Source organism: Diadema antillarum, unplaced genomic scaffold, assembly GCF_040938485.1.
Source record: "Diadema antillarum isolate AM-2024a unplaced genomic scaffold, OU_Dant_1.0 seq00001888_RagTag, whole genome shotgun sequence".
NCBI classification, from domain to species: Eukaryota; Metazoa; Echinodermata; class Echinoidea; order Diadematoida; family Diadematidae; genus Diadema; species Diadema antillarum.
Genome location: NW_027272555.1, coordinates 242290 through 258618, shown reverse-complemented (window position 1 = coordinate 258618; position 16329 = coordinate 242290). Strand labels below are relative to the sequence as shown.

Genomic DNA, 16329 nt, shown 5'->3' with positions numbered 1-16329 from the left:
AAAGTTCTTGCCTACACAACGTGCATTGGACAAAGTTTATTTAATGAAAATCGGTTTTGGAATGGCTGAGACATCCAAAAGCAAAATAAAACAAAGAGACCATAGTAAAAGGTGGGTCCCACCTTTTATTAGGAGGAACACTTTGTTTTGGATATCTCAGCCATTTTCAAACCAATTTTCATCAAATAAACTGTGAATTCCTTGTGGAATCACATGCTCTTTCATAGTACGTATAAAGAGGTTTCTCGTTATCTCACCAAAGAATGTTAGAAATCTGATGTTAGGTCTCAACCAAAACTATACGATCCCTTTCAGAGATGTGTTCATGGGAGAGAAATAGAGATATACTGCGATAGATTGTAAGATAATTAAAGTGAGAAGAAGCCTGAAAGAATGTGTAGGTCTTTCAAAAGACGCTTATTTTCTTCGTTTCAGTTTTGTAGCCTTTTTCAATATCATAGTGCAATTTTTATATAAGAAATGTCATGTGTTTGTGTCACCTGTATCAGCTAATCTTTTTTGTTATATCTATGCATGGCATGACGGGTATTTATTGCCATGGTTACGAATCCTGTGTACTGTGTCGTCTGTAATCTGTGCTTCTGGCAGCTTTGCTGGAAGTGATTATTTATGAAAGTGGTTAAATAGCTGATAAAGTGTAGCTTTTGTGAGGTTTACTTTCCATTATATTCCATATGGCTGAAGAAGAGGAAGATAGATTAAACCTACACTATGTATGTATGTAAGTTTGTTTCCTTAAATAGATTAAACCTACACTTTGTATGTATGTAAGTTTGTTTCCTTGTTTAAGAATACTGTAAGACAGCATTATTCAATTTGTCACATACTATAAAAAGAAATTGCATTGTCACCACATGTTTTGGCCATGTCAATGAACAAAATATCACACTATACATTCTATTTCCTTGCAATATGAGTTTAACAGTGCACTTGTATATGCCTAATTGTTTTGTCATAGTTTAGAAGACGTTTCTCTTTAATATAGTAATTTCTACCAGACCCCATTACTTAAGGAGTTACATTACAAATGACTACTAATCATTTCAACTGCAGAAGAATAGTGAATTAGTTTTAAGGAATTCGTGTTGTTTCTTTGTTTATTGTACTTAGTGCAAGGTTCTCCCATTGGTAGTCTCTAATGTAATGGACCCAGAGTTTGCATAGCCAAATTTATGAATTTTCAAGATTTTTAAGATATGAGATTTTACATTAATTTTGTTCCCTACAATTCAGCTGATGATAAAATCAAATGGCATATACAACTGAATTAAATTTTAATGTATGTGAAAGCATTAAAATTGCTTTACAAAAAAAAAAAAAAAACTCATCAGCAATACTCTTTGTGTTGAATGCATCAATACATGTGTGTAATTGTCCTGATATTCTATGTTTCACTATGAGGATAGCATTCTATGTTACATTAATGACAAATGAATTGTCTGATCAAGGAAGTTGTTATTTATTTGCACCCCAGTTATTATCAACTGTCCCATATTAATTGTGATGTTGTATTGATATTCAAATCAATCAGGATAGATCAATCTGTATTCTTTTGTCAATCCATACTTTGTAATCAAAATGACTTATGAAGTCACCATTATGCATCATTGTAAAAAGTTATATTCAAAATTCACACTCATGTGAATATTCTAATGGGACCAGATTATTATATGCATCTGTGTTAAATGTGTCATTTTTTTTTCTTTTTTATGAAACTGAGTTTGTTCCCTCAAGCTTTGTTTCAATGAGCCGTTGCATGTTAATATACCGTAATGATGACTGTACATTAAAGCTGTAAGTTAACAATTGATTATGATTCTTATGCATCCCTAATGCCTTCTCTGGGGTGTGAATACATGTACTAATGTTTGGTCTCTTAGTGACAGTGAAATTAGTCTGGCATGGCCATAGGATTCTTGTGTCAGCCCATTATTGGACAAGCAGCATGCATGATTAGTTGCTCTCTTTCAATATGTGCCACAATTTCATGAAGACTTCATTGCAGATTATTTACAAATTATACATGTTAGCATAGCTCTGGTCATTTTGATAGAATGCTGTATCGGAGCAAGACAAATAAGAATTGCCATTGCCATTTCCTTGTTATTTCTCCCTAGAAATAAAATACTCCTATGTTTTTACTTAATGTCTTTTTTCCCCAAGTGACTGGGGAAAGAATACCATGATTAAGTGACCAATGATATGACCTGAATTATGATTCGTATGTGTACATGGAGAATGTTGTACGTATGGTCTGTCATGGTCACTCAATCTCTGGACAATACATGCAATATGGTCAAGGTGTCAGAGACTCCAACTCTCCCGTTTTCGACGGGAGATCTCCTGCCGAAAACCCATTTTTGCAAAATCTCCCGTTCTCCCGCTTGAGATTCAATTTCTCCCGCCCTGGCTCTGTGTCTCCCGTTGGAAAGGATTTCTTACTTATTGCTATTGTATGTTGAAAAAATAAACCTTAGATAGCACCAGGGAGCATGTAGAACCCTAGGAACTTCGCGCTTCGAACACATCAACTTGGAGTCTCCCGTTTGCTAGGGGTTTCAGGCGGGAGAATCTCCAGATCAGAAGGTGCTTTGGGTTGGAGTCTCTGAGGTGTACAGAAGAGAAGCTTGTGTAACAAGTGCCGATCCTCTTTAGTGTAGATGTTCAGATTACCATATTGTCACAGACTTGCTCATCTCCTTTTTTCTGCATTGCATATGAAGTTGTTATTATCATTTCATCACAATTATTCATGTGTCTGTCTAGAACTGTAAACATCCAGAGATTGTTTTGACAACAATGCTGTTCATTATTACACTCTGTGCTATAGAACACATTTTTTAAATGCTTATATCATTGGGAGAGTACTTGTTTCCCCAGTTTCAAATGAATCATATGTTTTGTAATTAAAGTAGAAGCTCATCTGCGTTGGAAATTCATCTGAAATCGGTGTTTAACTTTTGATGTCAATACAAAATACAATGTATTTACCTATATTTTAGTCTAACCTGCTTATCAACCATCACATGATCAAGGCAAAGATGGGTTCTTCCGCTGGTGAAGGCTGTAGAGTTGACAGCTGAAAATTTCAGTGGTAAATATTTGGTATAAAAATAAAAAATTTAACACCAATTCAAATATTCTGTAGTTGTCAACTTGTACGTCACACATCTTCTAGTAGAATTGAACAGAAATAAAGTAGAGAATGAATTTTTCTTTTCTTTTTACAAAATTGACTGATAGATCACAAGTAAGCATGAACATAAGAGGGAAATTTCATAAATTGCCAAGTTGATGTGAAATTCCAGTCTGTTTTTAAGTTGACTCTAATGGGGAAGCACAGAGTCTAAAGCACAGGATAGTTTATCGAAATTAGAGTACATGTAACTGACAGAGTGACCGATATCACTGTTCTGGAAAAATCTGCTTATTTTTCTCCCTTTTTTTGTAGTTAAAAAAAACACTGCATGTCACAGCTCTGTTCTTTATCAATCACAAGATTGATCACAAGTGCTCTCGTTTTTGGTACCAGAAATTTTACAAACAGCGCCAGACCTAATTTTGAATGCAGTGCCATTATTTTGTGATCCATTCTTATGGAAGGGATCAAGGCATGTTCTACCTCACTACGTCAGACATGGCTGATCTTGTTTTGTTTTTGTGTTGTTTTATTGTATGATGATGTTCATATTAGATTCACTGTTTATTTTGCTTGTTCGTGTTTTTTAGTATTATTATACCCCCGCCACACGTAGTGTGAAGGGGTATATTTACAGAGAGAAGAGGATGGTGTAACAAAAGCTAAAGATCAGTGAAGATTCGAGCAAAATGTAATAAATATTTGGGAAGTTCTGGTTATTTGAAAGTCATTGAGTTGTAAGTTAACAGGTTATTCACAGGGAACCACATTTAATCTTTAGCCTACTAGTAGCCCCTACATACATGTAAAGTCAAAGGGATTTTCAGAATTTAACAGGAAACTGGTAAAAGTGCTTTTGGTGTCATGCAACTATGACATAGCTTGTGGGAGTTCCTCTTCTAAATCTGTGTTCGAAATCAGTGAATTAACACTAAAGAAAATGATTTGTTAAAGATTGATAAGGCTTTTTATATCTTTTCACATTGTTGTAGGTAAAGCTGTTTATCTTTTATCTTTAATTTGGTGATTATAGTAATGGTGATAACTTCAGAAAACGTATTGGTCATGTGACCAAAAGCAGCCTACTGACATTATTTTAAGGATCATAGCAATGTTGTGGATGTGACATTCTGACGATGTGTATCTGAACATTTGACCCATTTTGCCCATATCTTCATCCAAGTTTAACTCTGTTGTTGCTTTGGGCTAGAACACCTATCTTAGATGGGTTAAAAGCCTTGTTGAGTTTTTCTTGGTTTTCACTAACGCGTCGAAGACTAGTTTCGAGTATACTCGTGCAGGTACATATGAAAAATGCATGTTATAGCAAAATCAGCTCATTCTCAAAGGGTTAAGATAGAAATATCTCTCCTTATGTTGCTCAAGCTCTTTTGGAAATTAGCTGTATGTCATGATATCGGCATGTCAACTCCTCCTCAAACTGATTTTGGCCCTGTTAGCTCTCAACCACTTTTTTTTTTTAATGCATCATAGTTGTAGGAATATATGTTTCTCTTGCGAACATGACATCATTTGTAGCTAAATTGCTAGCAAATCCCAGTTCAAGAAGACTTTCATCTTGATTAATGATCAATCAGCAGAATGGCATTATTTTCTAATGATCAATCAGCAGAATGACATTATTTTCTGATGATCCTAATTTTGAAAAGAATTGACTTGGTATTTTTCCTCTGAGTGATTTTTTAAAGATATATAAAACAGAGATACAAACTACTTTTGTGTACTGCAAAAGTGGGAATCTAAGCCATCGGGATATTTTGTCACACTTTGCATGACATGAAACTAGCACAACTGAAATGAAAGCACAATAATATTTTCCTCTGCTATTTGTGATATTTATACGTTTACTATAATTTGATTCTGCAGAATTGAAAACACTTGAAATTCATCTTAACTGGCCAAACTTACTCATGGGATCATTTCTACAATTACACTTTTTGTGCCACTTTTTAGCAATACCAGGTATTTTCCTCCTTAATGAATGAGCCAGTGACATCAAAACAGTCATGATTTTCATACTTCCATGTATGAGGACACACGTCAATACCCAATTTTTACAAAAGGAAGTAAGTGACAAACCAACTAAATCAGAATTATTAATATACACGTACATCTAACTTGGCCGGATGTGTCTGCAGTAAAGCCAAAATTTGAGCAGAAATAAACATCCTGCTGAAATTTCTTGTCACAACATTATGATGTCAATGGAAATGACAAATTAATCTTGCTAATTTATTAGCCTATAAGGGCACAAGCATAGGCTCACTTGCTTCCTTTTTGCAGGTGCATAGAGCACAAAATATTTCCCTGATCAGTTGCTGTTGTATTGCTTCTTTAGTGATTCAAAACGCCCACTGTTACTTTGAGGGTAACATTGTATTCTAATGAGATTTAAGTGGTTTTCTTTTCTATGTTTTCAACAATATATTGGAAATTGTTTTTTATTTATGAACTACAAACACTTCTTCACTGTCTTCCTGTTTTTTGTTTTCTATTTCACTTTTCAATGTGGACCACTCTATATTGTAGAAGTGGCACGTTGGCTACTGCTTATTTACTGCCAGATTTATTTGTCAAATTGTAGTCTATGAAATCGTTTTGTCTGTTTTGTATGCTGATCCTAGGTTTCAGTTTTAGCAGTTGTTGCTGTCTAGTATGATATATTATTTATATAACCATTTTACCTTGATATGTATTACGTACTGTTGTTGTCGTTGTTGCCAATGGAGTCGTTATAAGATAATGTTGTATAGATGCCAAAATATGATACCACGCAAGGAGTGGTAAATGTGGATCATAATAAAAAAATAAAATAAACACTTTTGTAAGAAAACAGCTAAAAATCACCCCCTTTCCCTTGTGATTGTCATTTAGATCTCACCTGTGGATTAGTCTCAGATAATAAGATCAGAGAGAGAGAGAGAGAGATAGTGTGTGTGTGTGTGTGTGTGTATGTCTGTCTGTCTGTGCATGTATGGGTGTGTGTAATACTGTAGCATGAATTGATGGCCATGATAGTTATGTGTATGAAGAGTTTGTTCGCAACAACCGATAAGTCCATATTTGCCAAATGGAGATATTTGCGATTAAAGGTCAAGAAAAATAAAGAGAATAATAAGAAAATTTTTGCTTCTTTTGACCATAACTTCAAAAATATACCTTTATATGTAGTGACCAATATATCATTTAAAAGGTATTATTTTGTACTTTATGACAGAGACCGTACTTCAAAATCTTCAAAAATGGACTTATCGGTTTTTGCGAACAAACTCTTCGTATATGTATGTGTATGTGTGTGTGTGTGTGTGTGTATTTACAAGGATACATAATATTCTAAAAAGTAGTGCATGTACAAATGTAGTAGGCCTAGTAGTATGGAATGGGGTTCATTTTATATGATTAAGATCATACAAGTAATGCACAGTGGAATACCTTATTAAATTTACTACATTTTGCTTAAGATTCAGCAACTAGTATATACCTTCATACAGATTTATGTCTCTACTGTCCCCAGTGGACAAACATACATGTGAAGAGTTTTATCATGGAACAAGCTAACTCCATTCTTTGTAAGTTTAGATAATTATTGTTATAATTAGTTATTAAATAAAGCTGATAAAAACAGAACATGATAAGAAAATACAGGATATTTTTAATCATAACTTCTAGAATGTTTCTTGTTATTTGTTAATGAGATATTACTGGAAAGGTTTAATTTTGCTCTAAGATGGACTTACTTCGAAATGATTAAAAATGGCGCTTAGCTCATTTTGCAATATAACTCTTCGGATGTAGGCTACAATCATTTTGAGTGCTTGAATGAACATATTATTTTCCTTTGTAAGGGATATATGGATAGGGGTAAAATTATGCTTGTGATAGTCACAATCTTGACTCGAGTCATGACAAAATGACATTTGATTGCAACACAAGTCAACTCAATTCATGTTTAAGAATGAGGAGTTTGTTCGCAAAAACCGATAAGTCCATATTTGCCAAATGGAGATATTTTCGATTAAAGGTCAAGAAAAGTAAAGAGAATTATAAGAAAATTTTTGCTTCTTTTGATCATAACTTCAAAAATGTACCTTTATATCTAATGAACAATATATCATTTAAATGGTATTATTTTGTAATTCATGACAGAGATCGTACTTCAAAATCTTCAAAAATGGACTTATTGGTTTTTGCGAACAAACTCTTCAAATATTTGGGATTGAAGCTGCTGAAAGACAAAGAAAATAATTAGAATGTACAATGTAATTATGATATGTTTAATCACAACTTCAAGATTATTCCTTGTCATGTAACAAGTGAGGCATCACTCAAAAGGTTGATGGACTTAATTTTAAAACGTTGTAAAATGACACTTAGTCCAAAAATTTTGATTAAACCCGTCTTATGTCTTTTGGTTTTGAAGGCATAGTGTGAGAATACATAGTAGAATTTGTATTCTGCTTGAAAAAAGACAAAATGTTAGCTGTGACAGGTGGCTTCGGGCGGTTCAGTCACCAAAGTGTTTTGCTACAGTGCTGTAGTTTTTCTGCATTTTCCAAATCCAAAACTTTGGTTAAACATGGGTTTTATTCTATCCCATCTCCATCTGACTTAACCCTAACTTACCTGGGGGGCCCACAATGCCCCCCCCCCCCTCGATGAATTCCGCGACCATTCCGGCGCGCAAAATTTTTTGACCGTGCCGTTCACTGACTTTTTAATTTCAAGTCTCGCGCAACTGTTGAGACAAAATTTGTCACGCCCGGGCATACCGTTCCGAAGCTACGCCCCTTCAAAAAACTTTCGTCAACCCCAAAATTGCTGAAAAACATGATTTTGTGCACAAAGTCAATACAAATTGTGTTTTTTCTATTAATTCATATAAAAATTCATATTTTTAATTTTAATGGCTGAAATCAATTTATTTTAGTATAATCATGCTTCAAAAAATGTGTATGACAAATTCTGCTAAAAAACAAAAACAAAAGTTCGAAAAAAACAAAGAAATACTAAGAATTGATAAAACAATAAAAAACATGAGAAATTAATTTTGATACTGAAATTTTTTTACGCACAAATGTTCAGAATGTCACTAGAAATATTTACACCAAAAATCAGCATTCCATAAGCTTTTATAAGCCAATTACAGACGAAAATGAGTTTTTTGCTTATATTTGCATAATTAATTGATTTAAAATAGAAAATGCAAATTTTTTGAAAATTCAACTCAACAGTCTTGTAGATTACATCCGGCTTTATGTTCATGCAAAATTTTGCGGCGATCGCGCTATCAACGGCCGAGATCTGAAGGGGGGGGGGGGCCATAATGCCCCCCCCCCCCCCAGGAATTCAAGCTGCTAAATAGCCCAGGTAAGTTAGGGTTAAAGGCAATTTATTACTATAATACTTGCATGATGAAATGATAAACCTGTGGAGCATATCCAACATCTTTGCTGCAAGATATACCGGAAGTTGTTGTATACTAGTTACTTTGTTTATGTGCATTTTTATTCTATGATGATTCATCATATCTCTTATCCAATCCAATCATGTACCCACATGTAACAGCATACTAATTCTCTGTTCAAATGCCTAACGTCCAGATACAAAAGATTGTTGCTTCTTTGTTGGTTTTTATTGCCCTAACAGTAACACTCCATCACTCATACTAACACACAAGAAAACAGACTATTTCAGAGAGAAAGAATGGAGTAAACGATGCGGATTCGAGAAGAAAAAGACAGGTGGAGTGGTATTCTGAAATCCTTCCGAGGAAGATTTTTTTTTTTCTAAGTCAGGATTTTTTCCTAAGTGGTATTCTGAAAATCTTTCCAAGTTTCTTCCTAACTTTTTTCCCCTCCTGTCTCATATCCAATCCAATCATAAATGCACCCACTGCAGCAACAACCTGCCCAGGCCTCTGCCGAGTTGTCATAGATATACACTCGGCAAAAAACAAAAAAAAAGAAAAAGAAAGTAAACACTTTTTCGAGTTTATCTTTCTCATAGACTATTTGGCTAATAATAATGTTTTACATACCATGTTAAAGGTAACTTAATTGGTAGGTCAATAAAAAGGGGAAACTTTACGCATGAGTGAACATATTCGTTTTTCTCTTCCACGGCACAAAAGTAAAAGTTGCAAAAATGGACAAGTTGATATTCAAGCGTGTATGCTCTTCCATATAACAATGGGAACAAAAGACAATTCAACCCAATAAAAATGCAAATTGTTTTGCAAAAAATCAACCTATGATCTCTATAATGTCTGTAACCCTCCAAAGATAAAGAAAGGCAAAAAATAATGGAGCAAACTGAAGAATCTTCTGTCAAATCCATAGTCAAAAGACTCAAATCCATAGTCAAAAGACAAAGAGAAAAAGTAATGTAACAAAGAAGGTTTAGTTTGAAACGTTATTCCAAATTATCAAAACTTGAAATGATATTTGGTTCTTGAATTTGTCTCACGCATTCTTAAATTCTTTAATTAAAAGGTAAAATGAAGAAATTATTCTACCTCCTTTGAGGTTTACTCCCTATGTCATTTAACGTTTGAGTTGATAGAAAGTTTTTATGTTCCACCTTCAGTTTCTCTACTATATATTTGTTTTAGAATATAAAGAGAAACGAGGGAAAAGAAATTTATTTCTGCCATTTCATTCATGTCTCTCATTGCGTTAAATTGGTCTTTTGTTATCATTGCTATCTTGGAGGGCCGAATGTGCAAATGAATTTCAATATGTTAATTTTTGCAATTTGTTCTTTTCTGCCTTGGAGGACAAAACCGAATGTGTTCACTCATGCGTAAAGTTTCACTTTGTATGAACCTACAAGGTTGATAGCCAAGTGAATTACCGTTGATATGGTATATGACACAATGATTTTTATCAAAATCTTCTACGAAAAATTTTAACTGGAAAGAGTGTTTATTTTCTTTTTCTTTTTTTGCTGAGTGTATTATGCACAACGTTACGATATGGAAGATTTTTGCGTCTTCACTAGTTTTTTTTTTTTATTGCCCCATTACTCCATCAGCCGATCCATCGCTACTAATACCAAGCCTTGCTAATACCCAAGAAAACAGATTTCTTCCGAGAGAAAGAGGGAAATATATTCTGAGCGAGATGGATTCGAAAAGAGAGGTGTGAGAGGACAGCAGTTTACGAACTGGTCTAAACGGATCAGTAGAGCGCGCTGTCTACTTTGGTTCAGAGCGGGTACGTTGCCTTTCGCAATATTCGTCTGCCATATCGTGCGCCAGGGATCTCTGCATGTAATAATGCGCTAGCTATGCATGCATGTGGCATCGCGTGATGATATGCTACATACAGTGTAGTATGCGCGCGAGGCTACATTGATGTTCGCTTCATTACCACTCGTAAATATATACTTTCTAGTACAGTCGTATTGTTTTCCCGAAATAAATGCCATATTCCAGAGCCACTTGTCTATCCAAACCTAAATCTCAGTAAAATGGAATGAAGTGAAATGGCAGGTGAACTGCAGGATGCTCTCCGCACATTCGCACTTCAAAAGCTGAAGGAACTGCAGACATCCACCAACGAAGAAGGCAGGTCAGTGCAAAACAGTGTCATTGACATTGACAGTGGGGACTAACAACAAACCGGTGCATTTATATCGTGCAGTTGTGTTTGCACCAAGTGTGTAACGTTAGATAGTAATAATAATGAATGTGTAGTAAATTGTATTGTAAATAATTGTATTTCAGATCCATTTCAGATATTTTGGAGTCACATCAAGTTGTCACTCGCAGTGAGAAATTGTGTAAAACTTCTGGATCTGGATGTTTACGATGCAGGGCCCTACTGGGCATAACGCATCGGATGAGAGAGGGCGCAGAGGTGATTAGAAAGTTCTATCAATGGCCTTTTTGAATGAGGCGATTGATGGCGAGTTAATAGTGGCGTCACTCAGGTGGTTCCACTCGATGACAGTAGACGGGAAGAATGAGTTTCTGAATTGTTCTGTTTGTGCTCTTAGCTGATTAAAGCACTTACTGTTATTTGTCACTTGTCTGTCCAAGATATTTACAGTATCGCAGTTTGTGAATTGCTTAACACGGATACGTCGTCTAAGTTTTTTAGGTTGAGCAAAGGTTTGAATTGGGAGAGCTGGCACCAGCCCCCCCGACCACTTTGAAGAAGAGGGTGAGCTTGAGATTCCTTCTTCTTTCCTTCAGGCTTGGGAGACAAAGTTCAGCCAGCTTGTTTGTGATAAAGCCGTCATCTCTGGACACGTAATCCCCTGTTATGAATCGGACAGCTCTTCGTTGGACACTTTCAAGTCTGTTTATGTCCTTTTGTAGATATGGGTCCCAGGCAGTGGCACCGTACTCAAGCCCAAGGAGTGATCTAACGAGTGAAGTATAGGCAGTTCGCTTAACGTTGGCAGGGCAGAAGTAGAGGTTTCTCCGAAGGAGGGATAGAACCCAATTTGCCTTTTGCGTGGTCTTTGCGACATGCTTCTCCCACTTCAGGTCGTCAGAGATAGTGACTCCTAGGTAACGGATGTCGTGAACGTGCTGCAGGATATGGCTGTTGAGTTGATAGAAGTAGGATGATTTACTGCAGACACTCATAGTATAGCACTTCTCTGCGTTGAAGCACATACCCCATTTATGTGCCCAAGAGACCAGGGCTGTCAGGTCGTTTTGAAGGATGAGGTGGTCTTCCTGGTTCCTGATCTGACGGTAAAGGAGACAGTCGTCTGCGAACAGCCTTATTTGCGACCTCACTGTGTCTGGTAGGTCGTTGATGTAGCAAAGGAACAATAAGGGCCCGAGTACTGTTCCCTGGGGTACACCTGAATCAACATGTGCATCGTGGGAGCTCTCTCCGTCTATGACGACTCTCATACAGCGTTTTGTTAAGAAATTTCTAAGCCATGAGTGGGTGGGGCCAGTGATTCCAATGGATGTAAGTTTATGTAGGAGATTTTCGTGGGGGACCTTATCGAAAGCCTTCGAAAGGTCCAGCACTATGATGTCTGATTGCTTCCTTTGGTCGTTTGCATGCAACAGGTCATGGAGGGCAGTGATCAACTGGGTTTCGGTGGAGTATCCAGATCTAAAACCGTGATTCAGGTGAGTTAGGATGTTGTTTTCTTCTAAATAATCAAGGAGGTGTTTACATATGATATGTTCCAGGAGTTTACATGTGACTGATGTTTTAGAGATGGGACGGTAGTTTGCCGACTGGTGGACATCCCCGGTCTTGAAAACTGGTGTCACGTTGGCCTGCAACCAGTCAGTAGGTAGTACCCCAGTGTCCAGGGAGAGCTGGAATATCTCACTCAAAGCTGGCGCAAGTTCGGTGGCACACTGCTTCAGGATAATGGTAGGGATGTTATCCGGTCCACAAGCTTTATGGATGTTGATGTTCTGTAATAGCTTGAGAACTCCATCAGCTGTGATCTGCAGAGGAGGGAGGGAGCAATTGTAGCTTTTTTCAATGCTGGGCATACGATTGGTCTGGTCCCTTGTGAACACAGATGTAAACTGCTGCAGGAGGGTGGTTGCTTTGGTCCTGCTGTCCTTCACAAGGTTTCCTTCCAGCATGAGGGGAGGAACTCCATTCCTGTCTTTCCTCTTGGCCTTGATGTAGCTCCAGAAGGGTTTGGAGTTCTTGTTGATTTCCAGTTCATCGACGATGGTGGAGGTGAGATGGTCCCTCTCAGCTCGACGGAACTCTTGTCTACACTGGCGTTGAAAGGCCTTGTAGTCGGCCCATGAGTTAGTCTTCTTGGCTCTCCTGTACAGTCGTGCCTTCCTCTTCACCATTCTTTTCAGCTTGTGGTTAAACCAGGGAAGTGACTGTCTGCTGCTGCTCGACTTGGAGGGGATCCTTTGTTCTATGATGTCTAACAGGGAGTCTCGCAGCATAGTCCATAGGTCTTGGACGTTTGTCCCTTGCCTCTTTCTTTCAATGACCATCTGAGATATGTTGGCTACATCCTTTTTCACCTCTTCCCAGTCAGCTTGAGAGTACTTGTAGATCTTTCTCCGTGGTATCTTTGCAATGGCTGGTTTCATGTCGAAGTCCGTGACCACCATGGCATGATCACTTATACCTGGGATGCTGTACGACGATTTCACTTGTGTTGGGTTGTTAGTGAGCACGATATCTAGGATGTTATCATATCTCGTAGCTTGGTTGTGAATCTGGACCAGTCCGTGTTCCAATGAAAGGTCGATTAAAGCTTGTTGGACTTCTCTGTCTTGAGCATTGTGACGCAGGGTGAGAGTTTGCCAGTCTATATCAGGACAGTTGAAGTCACCTGCAATCACAATGGTTTTGTTTTCCTTCCCTTGAAATTTCTTGAGGGACTCGTCAAGTCGCTTGACATCTAGGAGACTGCGGTGAGGCATATAGAAGACTCCAAAATATGCCTCAGCTGATCTCGGCAGTTGGATCTTTGTCCAATTGATCTCACATTCCGTGACTGCGTTTGGGAGTTCACTGCACATAACTTCCTGTTGTACTCCTATGAAAACACCGCCTCCACAGCCATCTCTATCATTTCTGTAGATTTGGTATGAAGATGGGAACACCTCGCTATTCTTGATGGCATCTTTTCCTGGGTCCAGGCCAGGTTTGATTCCTTGGAGCCAGGATTCTGTGCCACAGATTATATCGGGGTTAACATACTGGAGCGCCGCCTTAAACTCTGCCGTCTTTCCTCTCAGGCTGCAGCAGTTCACAGTCAGGAGTCTAAGGTTACCAGTGTTTCTCAGGAAGGTTCTGCTGTTTTCTCCTTCCAGACTAGAGCCAGAGGTAGTACTTGGTCTTTCGCTGTCAGGTAATGACTCTGAAGGGGTACTCCGACGGGCCGTGGTCTCCCGGCTTGGGGCAGTCACACCACTAGTCGGACTTGGTGTAGATGTTCGCTGGCTTCTCTTTCTAAAGTTACGTTGTTTACGTGGGCTACTGGCAAAGGTGGGGCTAAAGGGCTCATTGGAGCTTAATGTATCCAGCGAATCCTTGAGGTTGGTGAGTGGGAAATAGATGTTTGACTCTTCCAATTCATAGCTATGGAAGGTGAAGCTGTCGATGTTAGCGCTATTACACTTGTGGCAGTGCCATACAACTTCTGACTTCTCTAGGTGAGACATGTCTTGCGAAGCAATGCTCTCACACGACTTGTGGTGCCAGATTGAGCAATTTGAGCAGCATACTGCAATTTGTGACCATGTTACCGGTCGTTCACAGACTCCACACGGAAAAACATTTTTCACTCTAGGACCAGGATTTGATTGGATGTCTCCGCTCAGTATCAGTAGTAGGACTACAGATCTCAGTTTACTTTGGTGTGAGTGGGTTATTTTCCATGCTGTTGACACTCTAGCACACTGGTGGAACTGCATGATGCTGAATGTAGATCTATTCCCACGGGCATGGCATTGTAGTACATGACCATTCACGACTGACATGCAGGTGTTAGACAGAGCAGTGTTTTTCTCAAACCCACAACTACAACATGTTACATAAAAACAAACAATAAGGACTAGGGTATGAAGGAGGATGTCTGAACGCACAATGGTGTCTCTACGTGAACCCATTCTGCTTATAACCCGGTCGGTCTGGGTTCTACTCACGTTGTACCGCTACCGACGACTAACGCAGGCCGCCATGTTGGATCTCCCAGTGACAGTGTGGTCGGGGGGTGGCAAACAGCTCAACCCAAGGAAGACTTAAAATTCCATTTTATTGCTCAACTTACGTTCCATGAAAAAAAGTAATCATTACAGTGACAAATTTCTCTTCAGATATTAACAAACAGTTGAATATAATCCGAGATTTCGTGGAAAACTGGGATGTAAATCAGGAGCTCTCAAAAACACGTCCGTTCCCCGGCGAGCGCGCCCTCTCTCTTCTGAAGTTAATTAGAATCCTTCATTGTCATTTGACATTGACTGAGACGACTGCCATTAATACTAACGTCGCGTTGTTAACCGTTACAGTCTAACAACAGTTACCGGGTATGTTTTACAGCAGTTTTCACACGAGGGTAGAGTCTGATGATGACGTTCTTGCTGCACTTTCCAGCCATATTTTCGCAGCTAGTATAGAAACCTGATGTCAGGATATGTGGTAGTGTTTCATGTTGGTAGTGCTAGTGCCATAGTGGTTAAATTTATTTATTGTAAGGCAAAGTCTGCCGCTGTCTGCGGTTAACACACGTAATCGTATAGCAGGGCTGCCAACTCTCACGCATTGAGTGTGAGACTCGCGCAATTCAACCAATTTTGACCGTCTCACTCTGATAAACGAAATCTCATGCTATACCAGGTACCCCCAAAATGGAATGTACATGACTAGTAGAGTAAGAACCCCAATTTTCGGCCGGCCTCCAATATCCGGACACTTACCACTTATCACAAGGCAGCAAAGTCGACTGTCACAGCACAAGCATATCACATCATTTCACACACTAGCACACTCGTTCACCACATGAAAATGCCTGAGTCACCTCCAAAAATCCACCTAAAATCCCAAATTTTGCCGTCAAAATCGCAGAATCGCCGCAACTTTTCCAAAGCGCGCGCAAATTAGGGCCCGTGTAAAGAATCGGGGTTGCCGAAAAAGCGCTAAAAATTGAAAAATTACGCCGTTCTGTTGCGAGATTTTTCGCTTATCGCAAGCTCAGAGTGTGATGGTATCCTCAAAAACACAAAAGAAAAACAAAATTTCCGTACATAATAGTATGCCGATGCAGTGAATAAATGTACAGGGGCTGAATGCAAGTGCAGAGTCCCCAAAATTCGGACACGAACGGGCGCCGCAACATCCCCAATGCAACCTTGCATCAACAAGGTATTGCGCGCGCAGATTTTTCAGCGGCTTTGTATGCGTACTGACATTGCACGTGTGTCCGGATTTTGGAGACGCTGTCCGAATTTTGGGGAATTGACAAGGTGATAATATTTGGGGATTTTGTGAAATTTTATGATCGGTTTAACAAAATCAATATTGGGAAAAATTAGTTTGATATATGTAACAAACATTATTATAGATTTCATTTTGTGGAAAATTATTTGAGTTGAATAAATATTGCAAAAAAGCTTAAGTGTCCGAAAATTGGGGCTTTTACTCCACTACAAAAATAAAGCTAAATTCTCTGGTATTCCAAAT

The 16329-nt window shown here is 38.2% G+C and overlaps 1 protein-coding gene across 1 annotated transcript; it reads right to left on the bottom strand.

The window, feature by feature from the left end:
- Window positions 1–11279: 11279 nt before the first annotated feature.
- Window positions 11280–14309, bottom strand: LOC139712996 (uncharacterized). Its single transcript, XM_071624775.1, has one exon. It carries the CDS (start codon window positions 14307–14309, stop codon window positions 11280–11282), a length of 3030 nt encoding a protein of 1009 aa, XP_071480876.1.
- Window positions 14310–16329: the final 2020 nt, after the last annotated feature.

Coding starts and splice junctions, on each gene's coding strand:
- LOC139712996 (XM_071624775.1), bottom strand. CDS start 14,309: ATGTCTCACCTAGAGAAGTCAGAAGTTGTATGGCACTGCCACAAGTGT.